The sequence below is a fragment of the Microtus pennsylvanicus genome, chromosome 11 (assembly GCF_037038515.1).
Source record: "Microtus pennsylvanicus isolate mMicPen1 chromosome 11, mMicPen1.hap1, whole genome shotgun sequence".
Classification (NCBI taxonomy): domain Eukaryota; kingdom Metazoa; phylum Chordata; class Mammalia; order Rodentia; family Cricetidae; genus Microtus; species Microtus pennsylvanicus.
In genome coordinates this window covers 35,049,120-35,069,493 of record NC_134589.1, presented here as the reverse complement: position 1 = coordinate 35,069,493, position 20,374 = coordinate 35,049,120, and the positions used below count along the sequence as shown (strand labels likewise).

The following is a 20,374-nucleotide window of genomic DNA, read 5'->3' as shown; positions in this document are numbered from 1 at the left end:
TCAGCCACATCTCAAATGTCACAACTGTAAGGAAGTGCTTCTTGCCCGACAAAGTAAAGGCTCCTACATCGCCACGGCAAAGAGAACAAGCCTCGATTACAGTGTTCACCCCAGCACACTCTGATTGTTTGCAGGCCTGTCTAATGTCTAATCACTCACTTCCCTGTGGGGTTTGGACTATATCGTTTTTTCTTTCTCCCTCCAATACCTGGGACAATTTTTTTTCTTTTTCTTCCTTTTTTTCTTTCTTTTTTTCCTTTTCTTTCTCTCTTTCTTCCTCTCTTTTCTTTCTTTCTTTCTTTCTTTCTTTCTTTCTTTCTTTCTTTCTTTTTTTTTGTTAGTTTTTTTGTTTTTTGAGACAGGGTTTCTCTGTGTAGCCCTGGCTGTCCTGGAACTCACTCTGTAGGCCAAGCTGACCTCAAACTCAGAGAGATCTTTCGGCCTCTGTCTCCCAAGTGCTGGGATGAAAGGTACGAGCCATGCCAGCCCTTAGGACAATTCTTGACAATAAATATAGCAAATGCCTTTTTGTTTGTTGGTTGGTTGGTTTGAGAAAGGGCCTCAAACAGGGCTGGCTTTGAACTCTGCCTCTCAGTGCTCAGATTACAGGTTTGAGTTTACATTATTTATTTTTTAGTAGACTATTTCTTATTATTTGACAATTTTATACACATAAACAGCCCACCTGTTCCCCACAAGGAGCCCCCAACTCCTGCTTGCTCTTCCCAGGCACCTCCAGCCTGTCTCCTGCCCTCTTCATGGTCACATTTTTTTTTGTTATTGTTAGTAACCCATTGAGTCCAACTAGGGCTGCCTATTAGTTAACTACTCTCGTTAACCTGATCTTGATCATAGCTGCCTGGGTTCACGTATGACGACCACGTCATGTCCCCAAAACAAAATCTCATGCGTTCTCCCCCCCCCTCCGGCTTTTACCTCCTTTCTGCTCTTCTTCCCAGGCATCTTCTTAGCTTTGCAGGGAGAGAGGACTGATACACGGGACAGAGCAATCACCAGACAGTCTTAGCACAATCCGCCAAGTTATGAGTCTCATCATTAGCTGCTGACGACTGCAGGGAGAAGGCCCAAATTGAGAGCAACATTAATATATAAACTATAACACTACAGATAAAAGCGAAAGCATTATTCAGAAGGCAGTTTGACAACATGTCCCTTAACAGAGCAGTAGTAGGTTCCTCCCTCAGGTCTGTGACTTCCTGAGTCATTGGCTTCTGACGAGATTGACAGTCACCATTTTCATGCTTTATGCCCCGGCACTGCTAAACCTGCATGGTCAGCCCATTTATGGCGGGTCTCCAGTTGTTCCTGTCCTGGACAGTCCTAGATGCTTGTGTTATTGTCGTACCCAAGGCTCCACAGTCTTCCTTTATGCCGTCTGTTACTTCTGTTTATGTTGTATTTATTTAACTCCATGAAACTGTGATTCTTTGCCTGTCTAAGACACCTCATGGTCTAATAAAGAGCTGAACAGCCAATCAATAGCCCAGCAGGAGCAAGGATGAGGAGCAGGCAGACAGAGAACATAAGCAGGAAAAATCTGGAGAGGATGGACACCAGGGGCTGGCCACCCAGCGACACAGCTAGCGAGGGAGTAAGATATACAGAAGTAAGAGAAGGCTGGGCCGTGGTGGTACACTTCTTTAATCCCAGCACTCGATAGGCAAACGAATCTGAGTTCGAGGCCAGCCTGGTCTACAGAGCGAATTCCAGAACAGCTAACGCTACATAGTAAAACGCTGTCTCAAAAATAATAAAATAATAATAATAATTTTTTAAAAAGTGCTTTTCGACTTGAGAGAAATTTAAGTATTTAAGTATAGTCTCGAGGTGAATGATTGGGGCTGAAAACAGTGGATTCAGTCATAATGCTATGAAAGAAAGTAAGACAACTTTTCACCGCTAAGGTATCACACCAGTATTTGAAAGGTTTAAGCCAGGTGGTGACAGACAAAAGACAAAATATCACTTGACATTTAACTAACAAAATGTTGCCCAGGTCCCTTCACCTAACCTCCCACGAAACACTTCATTTCAGGAAATCATAGGAACCCTGCTATTTACTTGATATATTAGATGTTTCTAGAAGGACTTCTTTTCGTTTATAACTCCTCCACCCCAAGCCCCGTCCTTTCTTTCTTTGTTTTGTTGGGTTTTTTTCGAGACAAGGTTTCACTGTGTAGCTCTGACTATTCTGGAACTCGCTTTGTAGACCAGGCTGTTCTCGAACTCACAGAGATCCACCTGCCCCTGCCTCCCGGGTGCTGGAATTAAAGGCGTGAGTCACCACCGCCCGGCAATTTTTCCCCTTAGTCTTTAGGAGTCAAGTTCCCTTTCGTCAACAAGGGGTTTTCTAAATCTACTTCCACCGCCTCACAAACTCCCCGGCGCTTCTGATATCCAGTTCTGGCACGAACTAGTGCGCACTGGCCAACTTCAGGGTTAGAACCCGAATCCAGGTCACTCACAACCTCGCCCAGCCAGCCCAGTGGGTCTGAGTGCCTGAAGCCCGGGCATTGTCATCGTGGCTCCGGGGAGGGGAGCAGCTCCGAGAATGGAGCGGCCTCCCGAGCCTACTCCTCAACCTCAAGTCCTGCAGGAAAGGACTCCGAGGCGTATGAGGGATTGCAAATCCACGCAAGAAGTGACGGCCACGCTGAGTTAATTTAGTGCATACAGCCGCCACCTAGCCACTCGGAACACAGTAGCAGGAGCAAGGCGACTGGGCGGGGCCAGGATACTTAGACGCACCGCCCTCCCTTCTCCTCCCTCCTTCACCCTCCGAGTGGGGGCGGGGCCAGGATGAGCGCGGGGCGGGGCCTAAAGGTTCCCCTCTCTGCCCGGAGAGGGCGGGGCCAGGATGGGAGCGGGGCGGGGCCTAAGGGCGCCCGCCTCCCGCAGGCGAGGGCGTGGCTTGGCGAAGGAGGGTCGCGCACGACGACGTCTGGGGAACGCGCGCGCCTCCGCGGGGCCAGGCGGAGCGTCACTGCTGCTGGTGTCGTCTGAGGCTGAAGGCTTGGCGAGAAGGAGAAGGGTTTGCGGCGGCGTGTCGGGCTGTTGGTATCGTGGCTGCCGAGGCCACCCGCTCCTGGTCATGAGAGGTCAGGCCTGGGGAAGGGCGGTGAGGAGGAGGGTTTCCGGGGAGAAGAGCCGAGGTTCGGACGTGGGTGGAGAACTCGGTCTTCGCAGATTCCGGAAGAGTTGGCGTTTACTTTTCCTTTTCCCTTCTCTTGTTTATGTATGAAGGAGGACAGGAAGGTAGTTGTTTGGGGTTTTTTTTTTCCCTCCCTTTTTATAGCAGAGACACAAACTGTCCTGTCCCAAGTCGCTCTTCAGAGAGTGAGGAGATCCGGCCGCCGAGGCTTCAGAGCTTCGCCGAAACGTCACACAGTAACTGCACGGCTCCCGAACAAGCCCGGCCGCAGTTTGCTCCCTCGCGGGAGAAACGGGAGAGGCCCGGCGGTGTGGACTCTGCGACTGGCACCCTTGTCCGAGATCCACTCTGGATCATGTAGGGATCTTGCCCTGCCCACAGCCTCCCTTCTGACACCCCTATCCCCGCCACACACCCGCCCATGGTGGCATTTTTCTTCCAGAAGTGAACTCCTTATTCACACTAAAGCATCACTTAGCAATTACGTGATGACTCCCCCCCTAACAACCCCATTTCAAAGGTATTTCAGTAACATTCTTTTGAGGAGTAACAACACTGTTAATTACCGAAAACCTTATTAGCGTTGGAAAGGCTTTTCCAACATAAAATGAAATGTCTAGGTCAACCAAATGAAATGTTTATCTTTTGATGCTTAATAAGGCACTGATTTTTTTTTCCTTCTAAGCATTAGTGAATCTTTTAAAAATTTGTTACGTTGATTTAGTGGAGGTGGGGCGGGGGAGGGAGATTAGGGAGGAAGGGAGGGAGGACAACTTGTGGGAGTCAGTTCATTCCTCTACCATCTGGGTTCCGGGATTTAACTCAGATCAGCAGACTAGACTAGGCTGGAGGTACCTTTACTGACGGAGCCGTCTCACCTACCCTTAGTAAACTTATTAATGTGGGCTCTTGCTCAGAGTCCATGTGCCTACATACATACTCGGTATGGGTACTGCTCCTCATAGTGGTATAAGCTGGGCACCCATTCTTGGACTTTTTGCTTATGTCTTTTGGCATTAGAGAAGTCAAGACATCTGCGGCTCAAAAGCAAATGTTCATTAAGTATGCTTTGTATTTTAGTAACCCCTAAATCAGTTAAACACATTGATTTGCTAAATTGACTTTGGGATTGGGGCTGGGGGAGCAGAGCCTTGGCAGTAGCAGAGATGGAAGAAGTAGTGTCAGCAAACCTGAAAGATCATCTGTGACTGTCCGCTCCTCCCTTAGTGAATAAAGGACACCTAAGCACAGTATACCGCTTGTGATTAACTGTTAACTCACAGTGCTTTCTGCTCTTTGATTTTATTTTTGAAGAAGAAAGAGTCCTGAAGCAGAGACATCTTAGAGAAAAACTATTTCAGGGCCATGCAAGCCAGCTGTAGTCAACTGCATGATCCTCCAGGCACCGCAAGTGATGATGCTCCAGCCTCCCAGTGTGTTCACCCGTCAAGATCGACAGAAGGGTCTTCTTTTCATCCTGGAGACATACATATCCAAATAAACTCCGGACCTAAGGAGCATCCTGAAAATCCGAGCTCTAGAAATACAAGGTCAGGTGCCTGCAGCTGTGCCCACGGGTGTGCACATACTCGCTTCCGGAGTCACTCCCACAGTGAAGCGAGGCCTCCTGAGGACTTTGCCACAGAATCTGGAGAACATGGAAGTGGCTCCTTCTCAGAGTTCCGCTATCTCTTCAAGTGGCTGCAAAAAAGTCTTCCTTATATTTTGATTCTGGGTATTAAACTTGTTATGCAGCATATAACAGGTAGGAAATGACAAAACATTGACTCAATTATTGAATTCAGTTTCTCTTTTTACTGATAATTTTAACCTATGTATTTTGATTGCTAACTTTTAAAATTATGTTTTAATTTATATTATTAGCATATATAATCTTGGTTTTTTTCTTTTCTTTCAATTAACTAGAACTTATTTTCTAACAGGAATTTCTCTTGGAATTGGGCTGCTAACAACTTTTATGTATGCAAACAAAAGCATTGTAAATCAGGTTTTTCTAAGAGTAAGTATAACAAGCAACTAAATTATTAACTGTTTCTCTCTACAGAATTAGAGATAACTTTGAGAGAAATAGAAGTAACTTTCAAGAAGACTGGAAAGCAACAGGATAAGTTCTGATGTTTACCACATACTTAATCTGGTTTTCTAAATGACTTGTAATAAGTTACCTGTCCTAATGCTTAGTTACCTCACCTTACTTTTGTTGTTCAGTTCCTAATAAAGAAAATATAGATAAGAGGATAAAAGACTTAGACCACCCTATTTGATCTAGCTTGGCAAGGGCCTTCGTACTTCATGAGTTGATTGAAACATATTAAGTAGTATGATATCATTAAAAACCTTAGTTGATGTACCATAAGATTGAAAAAATAAGTAAAATGGAGCATTGAATGAATGGGCACTGGTCATTTTATGTGTCTATTTATGTTTGAGACAGGGTCTCATCGTGTATCCCCGGCTGTCCTGAAATTCACAGTGTAGACCAGGCTGACCTCAAACTCGGACCCACCTGCCTCTGCCTCCCGAGTGCTGGGATCATATCTAGGAATTTATAGTATAGCCTATTAACAAAAATTTAATGCATAGTTTATACTAGCACAGATTAATGCTGGGTTTGGTGGTTGTGTTCGTCTAATTCCAACACTGGGAAAGCTGAGGCAGGAGGAGTGCCGTGAATTTAAAATCAGTCTGGAATATGTAGTGAGCACCAGGCCAAGGTGTGTTATATTCTAACATAACACTGTCTTTAGAAAAAGAAAAAATAATAAATAACAAAAATACTAGTACAAGGTTGGGCATGGTGGCACAGGCCTTTAATCCCAGCACTCAGGAAGCAGAGGCAGGGGGATCTCTAAATTCAAGGCCAGCCTGGTCTACAGAGATTGACCTGCCTCTGCCTCCTGAGTGCTGGGATTAAATGTATGTGCCACCATTGCCTGGTAACATTTTTTATTTAATTTTTTGGGGGATGTTTTTCTGTGTAGCTTTGGAACCTGTCCTGGAACTTGCTCTGTAGATCAGGCTAGTCTCCAACTCGCAGAGATTCATCTGCCTCTGCTTCCCAAGTGCTGGGATTAAGGGCATGCACTGCCACCACCCGGGATTTCTTTAATTTTGTTAAGTTTGCCTGTACATAGTGAGGTGTCTTTCATGTATGTCTGTCTGCCTTATCCACATAGTCTAGAGGCAGCTTTATATAGTATTAGTGCACTGGGTTTTGATTGGCAGTGAAATCAGGTGAGGAACTTTCCACATGGGGCATCATGTTAGTGCTCAAATAGTTGGATTAGCATGCTCAACTGTAAAACTTTGAATTAAACTAGTAATTAAAACTTGAATTTCAAAGATCAAAATTATTGCATATTTATGAACTTATTTACTTGAACATTCATTTTTAAAAATTTTTGTTTTATGGAAGAGAAAGAAGCAGCAAAAGTAAAGATTGCTCTGGGCAGGTCCTTTATGTCAGTGTGGAGATTTGCTTCTTTGACTTCTAAGTCTTGTGTTTTTAGATTCTTTATGGGGGTGGTGGCTTGAAACAGGGTCTCTATACAGTCTTGGCTGTCCTGAGACTCTGTAGCTCAGGCCTCATACTCAACAGAGATCCGCCTGCCTCTGCCTTCCAAGTACTGGGATTGATAAAAGGTGTGTGCCACTGTGCCCAGCTTGTATTTTGTTTTGTTTCATTTGGTTTGTTTTGTTTTGTTGTTGTTTTTTGAGACAGGGTTTCTCTGTATAGCTTTGGAGCCTGTCCTAGAACTCACTCTGTAGACCAGGCTGGCCTCAAACTCACAGAGGTCCACTTGCCTCTGCCTCCTGAGTGCTAGGATTTAGGTGTGTGTTACCACTGTCCAGCCTGTCCAGCTCAGCTTGTAGTTTTAAATTTTGTTTATTAAAGACTAATTAACAAAAACAGTGGTTGTGACAATGAACAATTTAGCAGATTAAGAATAATTTAAAAAACATTCTAAAGTAATAAATTGATCATCAACTTAAAATGATACTAGTAATTCTAGCCCAACATAACACATAAATTACAAAATTGTTTCTTTTTCAGGAACGGTCATCAAAGATTCAGTGTGCTTGGTTACTGGTGTTCCTGGCAGGTTCTTCTATTCTTTTATATTACACCTTTCATTCTGAATCACTTTATTACAGGTAACTAGAGATCCTCGTATACTTTTGTTGTTTATCATTTATTCCATGGCACTTTGACTATATAATGCTTATTATAGTTCAGTCTCCTTTCATGATTGACAGGTGTGACTTACACATTTGTATCCCCAGTACCTTGGCACATAGCATGTGCTCAATAAATACTTTTTGATAAGTGGATTTGTTTGATCAGTTTTTTGTTTTTTGTTTTTTGTTGTTGTTGTTGTTGTTTTTCGAGACAGGGTTTCTCTGTGTAGCTTTGGAGCCTGTCCTGGAACTCGCTCTGTAGATCAGGCTGGCCTCAAACTCACAGAGATCCTCCTGCCTCTGCTTCTCAAGTGCTGGGATTAAAGGCATGCACCACCACTGCCTGGCTTGTTTTTTTGTTTTTGAGACAGAGTCTCACTGTGTAGTCTAGGGTGCCTTCCACTTTGCAGTCCTCCTGCCTTGGCCTCTTGAATGCTGAAAATATAGATATGTGCCATTTACAGTTTTAATCAGTGTTTATTTAGTACCCAAAAAAATCAACATTTTGTTTCTAAAAATGAGTCATTAAAACACATGGTTAAGATGCATTTTCATGTCAGATATTCCGAATTTTCTGCTTTAATCAAATAATTAGAAGGCCTAGGTTCAATGTAATCAATATTAACCCATCTGGGCTGTAAGGAGTGGTAGAGAGTGTGAAACTAGGTTGAGTGTGAAACAAGAATGACCTCGGGCTGGAAAGATAGTGCCATGGCTGAGAGCATCCGCTGCTTTTCCAGGAAACTCCAGTTCAGAGGCTCAGTGATCTGATGCCCTCTGCACCTGCACTCAGACATGCACATCCCATCCCCACAACACACACAAACACATACTTTTAAATTTGTGTTTCCAGAACATGTCTAGTACTTAAAAAAGACTGTCTGGGTATAGCCTGTAATTCTAATGAGGCCAGCCTAGGTGACAGTGATACCCGGTCTGAAGGAACACACAACATAAAAGGAGCTCACAGACCTGCACAAAATCAACCAGGGAAAGGAAGAAGAAGAGGGCCCAGCCCAGACATGAAAGGCACTGCACCTCTAACTTAGAGCTGCTGTAGGAGTGTATTGATAGACACCAGAAAAAAACAGACTCGGGGTTGTTCACTGGTAGGGCACTTAACTGTATGTGAAATATGTGAAGTACTGCAGCAAACTTTACATTTGTATATTGCCTTCATAAGTGTTTATGCTTTTCTCTTGGTAGCTTAATTTTCTTAAATCCTACACTGGATCAGTTGAGCTTTTGGGAAGTTCTTTGGATTGTTGGAATTACAGACTTCATTCTAAAATTCTTCTTCATGGGTTTAAAATGCCTAATTTTATTGGTGCCTTCTTTCATCATGCCTTTTAAATCAAAGGTAAGAAACTAACTAATGCTTATTGGAATGATGTTAGCAAAACCTAGTAGTCTTCATTGAAATGCCTCTTCATTTAGAGGCCAGAAGAGGGCATCAGATACCTTGGGGCTGGAGTTAGAAGCATTTGAGCTGCCTAATGTGGGTATTGGGAACCCAACTCAGGTCCACTGGAGGAGCAAGAAGTACCGTTGACTGCAGTGCCATCTCTCCAACACAAAAATATCCCTGGCAACCATTTGTTCAAGTACTTGAACTGAAAATACTAACTTACTTGGCTAAGGATTACATTTGCTTCCGGCATAATTGAAAACTCAATCTTCATATTATATATGGGAAAATTCTAGATTTGTACTTCTGTTTTGGTCCAAGGCATTGCCAGTTTATAAAACGATTACATAAGCAGTCAGTGACTTACTATTAGAGACAAGGTTTCACTCCACAGCCTGAGCTAATCTGGAACTAACTGCAGTCCTGCTACCTTAACCTCCCAATTCTGGGGTTACAAATGTGAGTCACCAAACCCAACTTACACATTAAAACTTTTTCTTTCACATTTATTTACTTCTCCACCATGTGGGTTCTGGAGATTGAACTAAGGTCATTACCCATACCCACTGAGTCATCTTGCTGGCCCAACAATTGGGAAATGAGCCAATTTTGGAAATACTTAAAGCAAGCCATGTGATGACAATGGTATGTGATAGTCAATTTGAATTTGTCAGTGTTAATCATAATTCTGAAATATAATTTCATGGGATTAGTGTATTATATACTCATGATGTTCTCCTTCCAATATTAAATATCTGCTATGTGTTTAATACCTTGGGTAGCTGGATTTATTTCTTTTTTCTTGCTTTTTTAGGGTTATTGGTACATGCTTTTAGAAGAATTATGTCAGTGTTACCGAATTTTTGTCCCCATACCAGTTTGGTTTCGGTACCTTATAAGCTATGGGGAGTTTGGTAATGTAACTAGATGGAGTCTTGGGATATTGCTGGCTTTACTCTACCTCATACTAAAAGTAAGTAACATTATAACCCTGGCAGAGTGACTCTTCTGATCACTGATTTTATATTGCTACTAAGTTACCTCAAAATTTATGTTCATATCACTAGCTGGAAGTAATAGCAGACTCTTAACTATTTAGAAATGTAGAGCTGGGGTACTTGTAATCCCAACTACAAAGGAGGCTGAGGCAGGTTTGCCAGTGTTGGCAGGCCTACCAAGACCTTGCCTCCAGAGATATCCAGAAAGGGTAGAAGGAACCTAGTGGTCTGGGGAAGCAGGGTACTGCACTGGTTCTTGTTCTGCTGCTTAGGGTGTCTTAAAAGTACCTGACACCATGCCAAGCTCTGTGTCTCCATTCTTGTTGAGTTGCGGGGTAGACTTACATACCTGTGATATCTCTGGGGAATGAGTAGAAAACACACAAACCCTCACAGTACCATTTGTGATACATATAGTTCTCAAACCCATGGGATATCTTGCCCTCCTCCCTTTATGCCTGATCTCTTCAATTTAGTATTTTATCAATCTTTTTTTGTTTGGTTTTTCAAGACAGGGTTTCTCTGTGTAGCCCTATGAAACTTTTTAATTGTGTGTGTCTGGAGAGATTGAGACGGGAACAGCTCTGGCTGCCCTGGAACTCATGTAGAACAATGAAACTTTGTGGTGGTTTTTTTTTTTTTTTTTTTTTTTTTTTTGAGACAGGGTCTCTCTGTGTATCCCTGGCTGTCCTGGAACTCTGTAGACCAGGCTGGCCTTGAACTCAAAGATCCTCCTGCCTCTGCCTCCCCTGGGATTAGTGAGTACTGCTGCCACCACCTAGTGAAGTTTTTAAATCTAAATGCCAAGGGTATTTGAATCAAGTTGATTTATTTTTTGTATATGAGTGTTTCCCCTGTATTTATATTTGTGTATCACATGAGTGCAGTGCCCTCAGAGGCCTGCAGAGGTGAACAATCCTGGGATTGGAGTCAGAGGTGGTTGAGAGCCTCTGCATGGGTCCCAGGGACGAATGGAACAGCACTGCTAGTCCGTGGCAGTGTCTTTGACATAGGGTTATTCGTCTTCATTAAATTGTAGCTCTAGGTTAAGAGCTCTGCACTAGTTTATTAAACTTGAAATGATTTATAATTGCATGCCTAGCTGTGGCATACAATGAATATTAGGTGGGAACTGAATTTCACCTTTGGTCTTTAGATTTAGCATATAGAGATTTTGAATTAATAAACTGTCTCTTCCTTTTAGCTTGAATTAATAAACTGTCTCTTCCTCTTTTAGCTTTTGGACTTTTTTGGACACTTGAGAACTTTCAGGCAGGTTTTGCGAGTATTTTTTACACGACCAGTAAGTACTTACAGTTAAGAAACTACTTCTGCCTTGCTTCACTCTCAGTTCTTCAGTAGTTTTACAAGTAGAAATTCACCAGATGTTTCTTTTCCATTATGAGATTATTTTCTAATATTCTGGCACTTGGGATTATAATGATAAAGAAATTTTAATTCCTTGAGCCTGTCCTGGAACTCCCTCTGTAGACCAGTTGGCCTCAAACTCATAGAGATCCGCCTGCCTCTGACTCTCAATTAAATGCCTGCACCACCACCCGGCCCATAAGCAGTTTCTTAAATTTCATTGTCCACCAATGCTTATGTATTGAATGCCTGTTTGTCCTTTCAATCTGTTGTTCTGGAGCTGAGACTTAGTGGTCTCACATAGCCTGTACTAAAGCACAACAGCAAGCAATTCAGTCACTGGACATCTTTTAGGATTCATAAATACACGTTTAAAAATCCTGTCATAGACTTTTGCTCCTTTTCCTTTTTAAATCCATGGGTGTTTTATATAGGTTCATTAATACTTTCCCTATCCCACTTGAGCATAATTTTATTTTGAAGACAACTCAGTAAAAAATCATGTCCCTTGCAGTTTTCATATTAATGGAAATTTCCTCTTACTCAATTCTGTATTAGAAAATTAAGTTTTCTAGGCAAGCATTCTACCAAGAACTGTATCTCCAGTTCATAACATACTATTAGTTTTTTTTTTTTTTAAGGAGGGGAAAAAGGATGGGTAGGGAAGAGCCCCCGATCCCAGGATTAAGTGATCCCAGCCTAAGTGATTTAGCAATAAAGTCTGAAACAAACAAGTAAATGGAAAAAATTATCTACAGAGTAGTTCAAATTAACTGGCCAAGATACCTTTGCTTTAAGGTAATTGATGATGTGAAAGCAAATGCTAGCTGGCTATGGTGGCAAGTGCCTTTAATCTCAGCACTCAGGAGACAGAGGAAGGCAAATTTCTTGTGAATTCAAGGCCAGCATGTGAAACCTGCTGAAACACAACAAAAAGAAAGTAAAAACTACAATAAAATTCAGAATTATAAGTGTCAGCCATTTCACTTAGTTGAATCTAGTAAGATTAGTGCTGAAAATAACCTCATAAAAATGTCCTGTGGGCTGTGGCTGTAACTCATAGCATGCTTGTCTGACACATGTGTGAGGCCCTACATTCAGTATGCAACACAGAAGAAAAACAAAATACCAAACACCCTCATTGCTATCTTCACTGTGAGACAGAGAATCAGTTACTGACACAGACTTATTCCTGAGTCTCCCTAGGAGATCCCAAGTACATATATGCATACCTGTTGGGGTGTGTTCATCTAAAGGGATTCTCCAAACCACAAAAATAGTTGGTTTGTGATAGGGTTTCTCAATGTGGCCCTGGCTATCCTGGAACTTGCTCTGTTGACCAGGTTAGCTGCAAAGTGAGAGACCACCTGCCTCTACTTCCCAAGTGTTGGGATTAAAGCCATGCACAACCACCTCTTCAGCCCCCCCCCCAAAAGATATTCTAAAAACTTTTCAGGATAACTACCTGTAGAGTATTCTGCTAAATAGCACTTTATCGAAGGGAAATTGTTATCAAGACCATCTAAACAGTATCCTGACTTGATTCTGAAATCTATATTATCAGCTTCAAACTTGATAATTAATTTTATTAATTAATTTTAGTTTTGGTTTAATTTTGTTAGCCTATCATAACTAACACCCATCTCACTTTATCCATGACAGCACCAATGTTGTTTACCACCTTTCCCTTCATGTCTATAGAGAGCTTTCACTGTTATGGTTAACAATTAAACCCTGCTGACTTCAGTAAGAAAGTCAAGACCTTAAGGAACTCAAACTATTTTTAGGACTTTTGAAGAAATTCTTTTTATTGGCACAGTACTGGGGATTGAGCCTTGGGACTTGCATGTGTGCTGCCACTGAGCCATACCCTGGCCAGTTCAAAACCAGACTCTCCAGAGGAACTTCTTCTAATGGAATTTGTCTTCATAGAGTTATGGAGTGCCTGCTAGCAAGAGACAGTGTTCAGATGCGGATGGTATTTGTTCAATATGTCAAGCTGAATTTCAGAAGCCAGTTCTTCTCATTTGTCAGGTAAATTTCTAAGCAAACTGCATACAGCATTTTTCTCTGACTTGAGAAAATTATGTTTATTATATGACAATGAGGGGAATATTTAGTGGAAAATTGCGTTCTGGGTACATACTGTTAAGGAGGATGTGATAGATTGTCTAAATCATGCCCCTTATGTTCTGATGATGTTTTGATGATTTTTGTGCAAAGGAACCTCTGAGGGGCGGGGGTAACTTGGTCAGTAACTTAGATACCAGAGCAGCTGAAAAACAGGTTTTGTTTCTAAATGGATACTAGTCTTGATCATCAGTGGCAGCATTTGTTACTAAATGTATAAGGAGGCTCCTTGCCATATTTCATAGTAACTGCAAGCAAGTTTCCACTAAGCAGGTAAGTAATCACACTTAAAAGGCACCTAGCAAAACAGTTCAGTGGCAGTCAGAACACTTGTAGTGGCTCTACCATTAAAACAGTCACTTACTCATTTGTAAACTGCTGGGCCAGATGCTCTCTCAAAAACTTGAAAGAATTGGATCCTCTGAAGTATGATATGTAAGATCTGGTTCTTCATTCCTTTACAGCATATATTCTGTGAAGAATGCATTACCTTATGGTTTAACAGAGAGAAAACTTGTCCACTGTGCAGAACTGTGATTTCAGATCGTATAAACAAATGGAAAGATGGAGCCACTTCATTGCACCTTCAGATATACTAAGTTGTATAAACTGTTAAGGACACAAAACATTAATTTTATCTGGTTATGGTAACTATTGATAAAGGCATGATAATTGATTTCCAGGAGTAGAAAAAATGTTTCCAGATGGTTTTAAGGTATTAAGAGACATGTTTGTAGTTCAATTTCTTAAAGATTAAGTGCAAGAGCCTTGTGTTTTTGAAGTATATATTAAATTTAAAAAGTATACAAATTTATTCCACTTATTTGACAGATAATTGCAGTGTTAAATTAGAAATGGTTTTTCTTGTTAATAATACCAAAACAGCAATTAGCAACTAGAACTAGCCACTTTAAAGGGGTGCAGGTACTATTTCCTGACATGGTTTTCAGAGTAAAGATTTTGCCTATTTTAAGATACATAGTATCTGAAACAATTTTCTTCATCAGACTTTTATAATCCCCATTCTAAAAATGCTTAAATTTTTCATAAAATTGTATTTTTCAATGAAAGTTCTAAATGCTATATTTTACCTATAACAATCACATTTTCTAAGTGAAGATTTATTGAGGATGATATATTTTAATACTGTATTATGCCTTATGACAAGCAATCAGTGAGAATAAATGATTTAGATTCAATCACTTTGTGGACCTCATATATGTGCTTCTTGCCGTCACCTGTACTGTTCAGTTTTGTGTTGACCTCTGACCTCTACACACATGCACACACACAATAGTGTTTTAAAGAATGGTTGTAATGCAGTGACATGTACCTTTAATAACAGGACTTAGGAGGCAGGGGCAGGAAGATCTCTGAGCACCAAAGAGAGAGAGATACTACTATATTTTATAAACTGGTAACTTCTGGGCTGGCAGACTAGCTCAGTAGATAGAGATGCTTGCCACCAAACCCAATGAACTTATTCCAATCCCTGGGACCCACATGGTGGAAGGAGAGAACTGACTTCTCTTGTCTTCTGACGTTTACATGCATGCAGTGGCCACAAACCTATGTGTAATACCTTTTTTTAGAGGTAACTTCAGCTGGAGAATTTCTGTACACCTTAGCGTGATATGAAGGCTTCAGGGATGGTAAGTTACCACCCGAAGTGGTTACCATATACTAGACATTATATTTGCTACATTTGAGCACTACATTATTTTGTGCGTAAACATTACATTGTCAAAGGTAGCTATGAGGTGTAAGTAAGCAAACTATTGATTATTAATATATAAAAAGGTATTCCCATGATTTTTATGTGAAGTTAGATTCCACATAGCTTGCTGCATATTTTTAAAAGGAAAGAATTCAAGTGTATTCAAAATAACAAAGATGTTTAACATTTACTACATAAAGTCAACACTAAAATTTGTTATATATTTAATAGCTCTAATTTCTCAGGAGAAAGTTTTATAACTAATTGTTTCATACAAAAGTAGTTTATTACATATGAGACCATGAACATATCTAACATGTTAATGAAAAATGTACATCTGGTATGTATACTATAGTAAATATGTATACTTTTTTCTCTCAGGTAATAAAAAAACACTTCTATTTTATGTTCATTCAAATTTGCATTTAATTTCTATTTACATTCATTCAATCTGAAATCAAATATCTTAATACAGTAAACTAAATACAAGATGAAAAGCAGAAAAGGTGTTGCCCTTATAGCACTCGTAATAAGGCAGCTGAAGAACTATTTAATAGATGCAAAGCCAACTTGGGGTAGAAGCGAACACAGTTTAAAGAGCAAACACTGTCAGAAACCCATCTTCCAGATGCTTCTCCAGAGAATCCAGGGAAATAATACTTGTGCTGTAGTGTTAAGAGTCACATGAGAAAAGTACTGTATTAATCAGCAACAGACCACAGGTCCTACGTGATGAATATTATGACTGTTTTGTCCAGCTAGCTATTATCTGTCCCTACAACAAAGGCAGATGTTTTGGGTATTGACTCTTTTAGATATTAACGATTTTCAAAGCCTCAAAATCCATCCTTCATAAATTCAACAATTCTCATGGGAATTATCTTCGATCTAGCCCTTGTAAGCTAGGAAATACAACTAACTGAATAGTTTTAAAAAGGTCCTATATTAATTATGATATCCAAGGCTCACAATATTAATACTAAGATGTTTTGTTTTTAATTGTTATCTATAGTACAGAATGTTGAATTTATGGAGTCTCACACATGCATCCTCCTTTCCCTAAATCTCAAACTATCTTCTAGCTCAAAAACAGTATGGGAAAAAAAAAATCCTTGAAGTTAAGATCATAAAAGGGAAAGAAACATAATTTTCCTAAAGGTCTGGTTCAAGTTCAATAATTAATACACTGTTAATCACAGCTGGTTTATAAATCCCAGTTTAGTTATTCTGTAACACTACAAACCTTAAAAAACAAATTTAGTAAACTTCAGTTCATTTTAATTAAAAAATGGCATGTAGAAAATAAAAAAATATCCTGTAATAGCTGATTTTAAAGAAAATAATCAGATAATAAAAGAAAAAGCACTTCATCTTCTTTATACACTTACCTGGTACAAGCATGAACACCTCTCTTATAAACTCAAACTAGTATTAACATATACTTTGCGCTTCAGTTTTTACAAATAAATACAGAGTAGGCCATATTGCATAGGCGTGTGCTTTCTGTCTGTGGCACGCATGTGACACCTGACATGTTTTCACAGTCATAGTAGGAATATCCATTATGAAACAATTTCTCAATCAACTTGTCACAGCATGAGAAATCAATTTCACTTAATGTTGTGATAGAAAAGCTATACATTGTGTAGATGGAAGGTGTATAATTAATGCTTTCTACGCAAAAAAGCTGCAGTACTTGCCACTATTGCTGGCACTACTACAGTTAAACAGTTTAATTATGGGGCAGTCACAGTGCACATATAGCAACTAGGGCTGAGGAGGAACTGTTTGGTGTAAGTTTTATGGAATTTGGCCAGGCAGTCAACGCTATAGTCAGTAAACACATTTGGAAACAGGTATCAGAGTAGCACAAGCCATTTGCAGTCTGAAATAATTCCTATATGCATCACCATAGGTGGGGTTTTTGAGGGAAAGGGGAGTCTGTTTTTAAAGATACCACAAACTATCAAAAAACAACTTTACAATTTCTGCCTTTAATCATCACCGCAGCTCGTCATTTACTGCTGCAATCACAAAGTTCTCAAAAGCAGCTGCAGTCAGAGATCCAGGAGGGAGAATTAGATGATATAAAGCATCTCTGTCCAAAGATGGAGTTATCAATTCTCTCATTTACTGCCACAATTGAACGATTGTATTTCCAATCATCTGTCATGACTTTTTTAAAAAAAAAAAGATTTATGTATTTCACGTATGTGGGTGTTTTGTCCATAAGTTATGTACACCAGAAAGAAAGGGCATCTGGTTCCATTGGACTGCCATTATAGACAGTAGGGAACCACCATGTGGGTGCTGGGAATTGAACTCAGGACCTCTGGAAGAGCCAGTGTTCTTAACCTCTGAACCATCTCTCCAGCCCCCTCAAGGTTCTATTTTTGCTCACTGTTAAACTTCCCTCCCATCTCACTTCAATTACAATTTAAAGAAGCAAGCTTCATCTCTCCTGACTGGCTCTGACGTGCATAAGGAATTTTATGGCTTGGATCCTATGAAGAACATAGCAAGAGCATCTGTGTAAAGAAACCCTAGGGCTGCAACTATACCAAATGAGCTGCACAGACGGGAGACATAAAGACCAACAAAGTGAAGTGACAAGACTCGCAGTGTGACCATTTACCTAGACCAGTATGCACTGAAGCATATTTTATAAAGCTCTGCAGTTATTAAACCGTCTCACCAGCTAGTCATGGAAATGCTCCTTAAGGCAGGAAGTATTTAAGAAAGGTAAAGTTACCTTTATTTTTATTCTTTGTACCTGTAAATCACTTATGTAGATTTTGTTACATTTTCAAAAACAATGTCTGGTTAACATGTTTCCTAAATTAAGCCACTAAGTTTTCTTATTCACTATGGAAGACATTCATCAAAAGGCCATCAAATATTTTTACAATTAAAAAATGTAGCCCCAGAATAGGAGGGAAAAAACACCATTTTTTTTTTTAAACTCTTGAGGGAAAAAAATGTTAAGGAAGGTAAACAGCAAAAAACAGTACAAAGTAAAACTGAAAACCTTCCCAATATGCTGAGAAGAGACAGACTGAGGGTGGACCATGGCAACCCTCTTCCCTGCAGGTCTCTGTCTCTCCTGCTTACTGCCCTAGTTATGCACTTTAGCCTGACTTTCTTCTGTCTTTCCTCGGCTGTGGGCTTGACCCAAATACTGACATGAGAACAGGTGGCGATTTTTTTTCCAGTGCAGTGCAGGCCCAGGGCAAGGATGCAATGTAGAACATATAACTTCTGCCTTTCCCAAGGCTTGCAGTTACACCTAGCACACAACAGTACTGCAAGTAGAAATGATTAAACAGACTTTTTTCTTCTAGTATTACAGAAAGGTATTGCAGCTAGGTTACTGAAACAAAAACAAAAAACACCCCAGGTTTACCCCAAGCCCTCATAAGAGCCACAGCTGTGGTTAACAATGATTCATTTGTATTTTATTTCATCAAGAGAAGAAACAGAAGCTGGCTTTCTTTATACCAACCAATAATTTTGCATTTTAAAGTTTGGGATGTTTTCCATAATGAGCTGAATCAAAAATCTATTTGAAAAATATATATTTATATAAAAAAAAGATTCAGGTTGTTTGCACGTAAAACATCAATCGATAAGTTTCTTTTGTCTTTGATTCGTGTTGCTGGAAAAAGTTTGACAAAGCTTGCATGCTAATTTGTCCTTAGTTGCAAGTATTACAGGCAATCTCATACTTTGCCTATGAAAGGATGACCCTTCTTTGACATCTTCAGGCTTCAACGGTGATTCAGAAGCAACATCCTACCCTTAATACTGTCGGTTTGGAGCCATCAACGTGAAAACCCTTGCTAATGCTGAGATGTCGCTAGACAGGAACCAGTCCATCGATGTGTCTGTGGGTTCCACAATACTATTTTGCTTGAGTTTTTTTGTGGGTTTATTTTTTTGCACCATTGATTGATTTTTTTTAAATCCATGTATATTTTTTCCTCTCTCCAAAGCATTCTAGGTAATAGCGTTGACTGCCATTTTGATTCTCATTTTATCTTGTAGGATGTTCACACATCCTTCCCCGAATTGTTTTCTTTTTGCATCAATAAAAGCATTGTTTTGTCATAGATTCATACGCAGGTGCTCTGGCCGTTTTGAGATCATAGGAAAAGCTTGTTTTTTGTATGGCCCAGAGTTCGGCTGTCGGATTGGAAGTGGTGCTGATGCTTCCCCGCTCACTGTCACATCCATCTGCTCTATTCCACTTGTTTCCATTGGGTACTCCACAGGTGTCTGAGGGTTTGCCGTGCTGGCTGAAGCACCTCGTCCCCAGAAATCCCCAGGAGAGAATTTGACTGGGCTTTAAGACAAAGAAGAGCTGTCACTCATTTGTCTCAAGGACCATCTTAACAAGAAATATTCCCCCGATGTTTAAAGGGAAGGGCTATGTGACTTTATTTTTCTTTTTTCTTTTTCTTTTTTTTTTGGTTTTTCAAGACAGGGTTTCTCTGTGGTTTTGGAGCCTGTCCTGGAACTAGCTCTTGTAGACCAGGCTGGCCTCGAACTCACAGAGATCCGCCTGCCTCTGCCTCCCGAGTGCTGGGATTAAAGGCGTGCGCCACCACCGCCAGGCTGTGACTTTATTTTTCTAATTTTATTTTCATGTGCCCTGTCACAAAGGCAAAGGCTGAGCCATCTTTCCCCTAGACTAATCACTAGTGTGTCCAAACAAGCCTCTCTGCCTCTGGCACTTGACCCCTAAAGCCCTTGATGACATACCGTTAAGTCATTTTTCTCTTCCACTTATAACAGCTTCCCATTGTATTTAAAATGAAATACTTTCCCAAATCTTTGCCATTTTCCTCATCCACCACATTCCAGGAACTCTGACTTCTTATTTCCAAGAAAAGGCATGTTTCCCTCCTCAGGGGCTTTTGTACCAACTGCTCTTCTAACTGCCAATACTTCTGTAACTTCTTTGCATAACTAGCTTTTTCCTTATTCCTAGAAGTTACTTCACTTCTAGGGAGGTCATGCTGACCATAGTTAGTGAAAGCCTCCGCATTTTTTTTTGCTTTCTACTACCACCTTTTTTGTTTTTTAATGTGCACACATGTGTGCAGGTGCACTTGGCATAACTTGGCAGGTATATACACATTTGTGTATATTTCTATCTTAGTTTATTCTGACCCCTGCTTGATTCATTAGAAAGGAACAATTCTGGCCAGGTGGTGGTGGTACACGCCTTTAATTCCAGCGCTTAAGAGGCAGGGGCAGGAGGATCTCTGAGTTTGAGGCCAGCCTGGTCTACAGAGTGAGTTCTAGAACAGAGAAACCTTGTCTCAAAAAACAAAACAAAACCAAAAACAACAACAAAAAAGAAACAATTCTGTATTATA

General features: G+C 40.5%; 2 protein-coding genes across 3 annotated transcripts in view; one reads left to right on the top strand and one right to left on the bottom strand.

Annotated features, from left to right (window-relative positions):
- The first annotated feature begins 2,966 nt into the window (after positions 1-2,966).
- Positions 2,967-14,475, top strand: Rnft1 (ring finger protein, transmembrane 1). Its single transcript, XM_075991223.1, has 9 exons — positions 2,967-3,119; positions 4,487-4,937; positions 5,116-5,192; positions 7,248-7,348; positions 8,579-8,732; positions 9,595-9,753; positions 11,016-11,081; positions 13,079-13,180; positions 13,741-14,475. Exons 2-9 carry the CDS (start codon positions 4,538-4,540, stop codon positions 13,873-13,875), a joined length of 1,194 nt encoding a protein of 397 aa, XP_075847338.1. The 5' UTR covers positions 2,967-3,119; positions 4,487-4,537; the 3' UTR covers positions 13,876-14,475.
- Positions 14,476-16,971: 2,496 nt separating this feature from the next.
- Rps6kb1 (ribosomal protein S6 kinase B1) overlaps positions 16,972-20,374 on the bottom strand; it is a 42,053-nt gene continuing 38,650 nt past the window's right edge. For both annotated transcript variants that reach the window (XM_075991220.1, XM_075991221.1), the window contains exon 15: positions 16,972-19,335. In XM_075991220.1, the coding sequence (XP_075847335.1) occupies positions 19,098-19,335 (238 nt within the window). In that variant the 3' untranslated portion in view covers positions 16,972-19,097. The remainder of the gene's footprint in view (positions 19,336-20,374) is intronic.

Bases quoted from the DNA above. Each gene is read 5' to 3' on its own strand.
- Rnft1 (XM_075991223.1), top strand. From the start codon at position 4,538: ATGCAAGCCAGCTGTAGTCAACTGCATGATCCTCCAGGCACCGCAAGT. The intron at 5,193-7,247 runs GTAAGTATAACA...TTTCTTTTTCAG, and splicing joins TAAATCAGGTTTTTCTAAGA to GAACGGTCATCAAAGATTCA. The intron at 11,082-13,078 runs GTAAGTACTTAC...TTGTCTTCATAG, and splicing joins GAGTATTTTTTACACGACCA to AGTTATGGAGTGCCTGCTAG.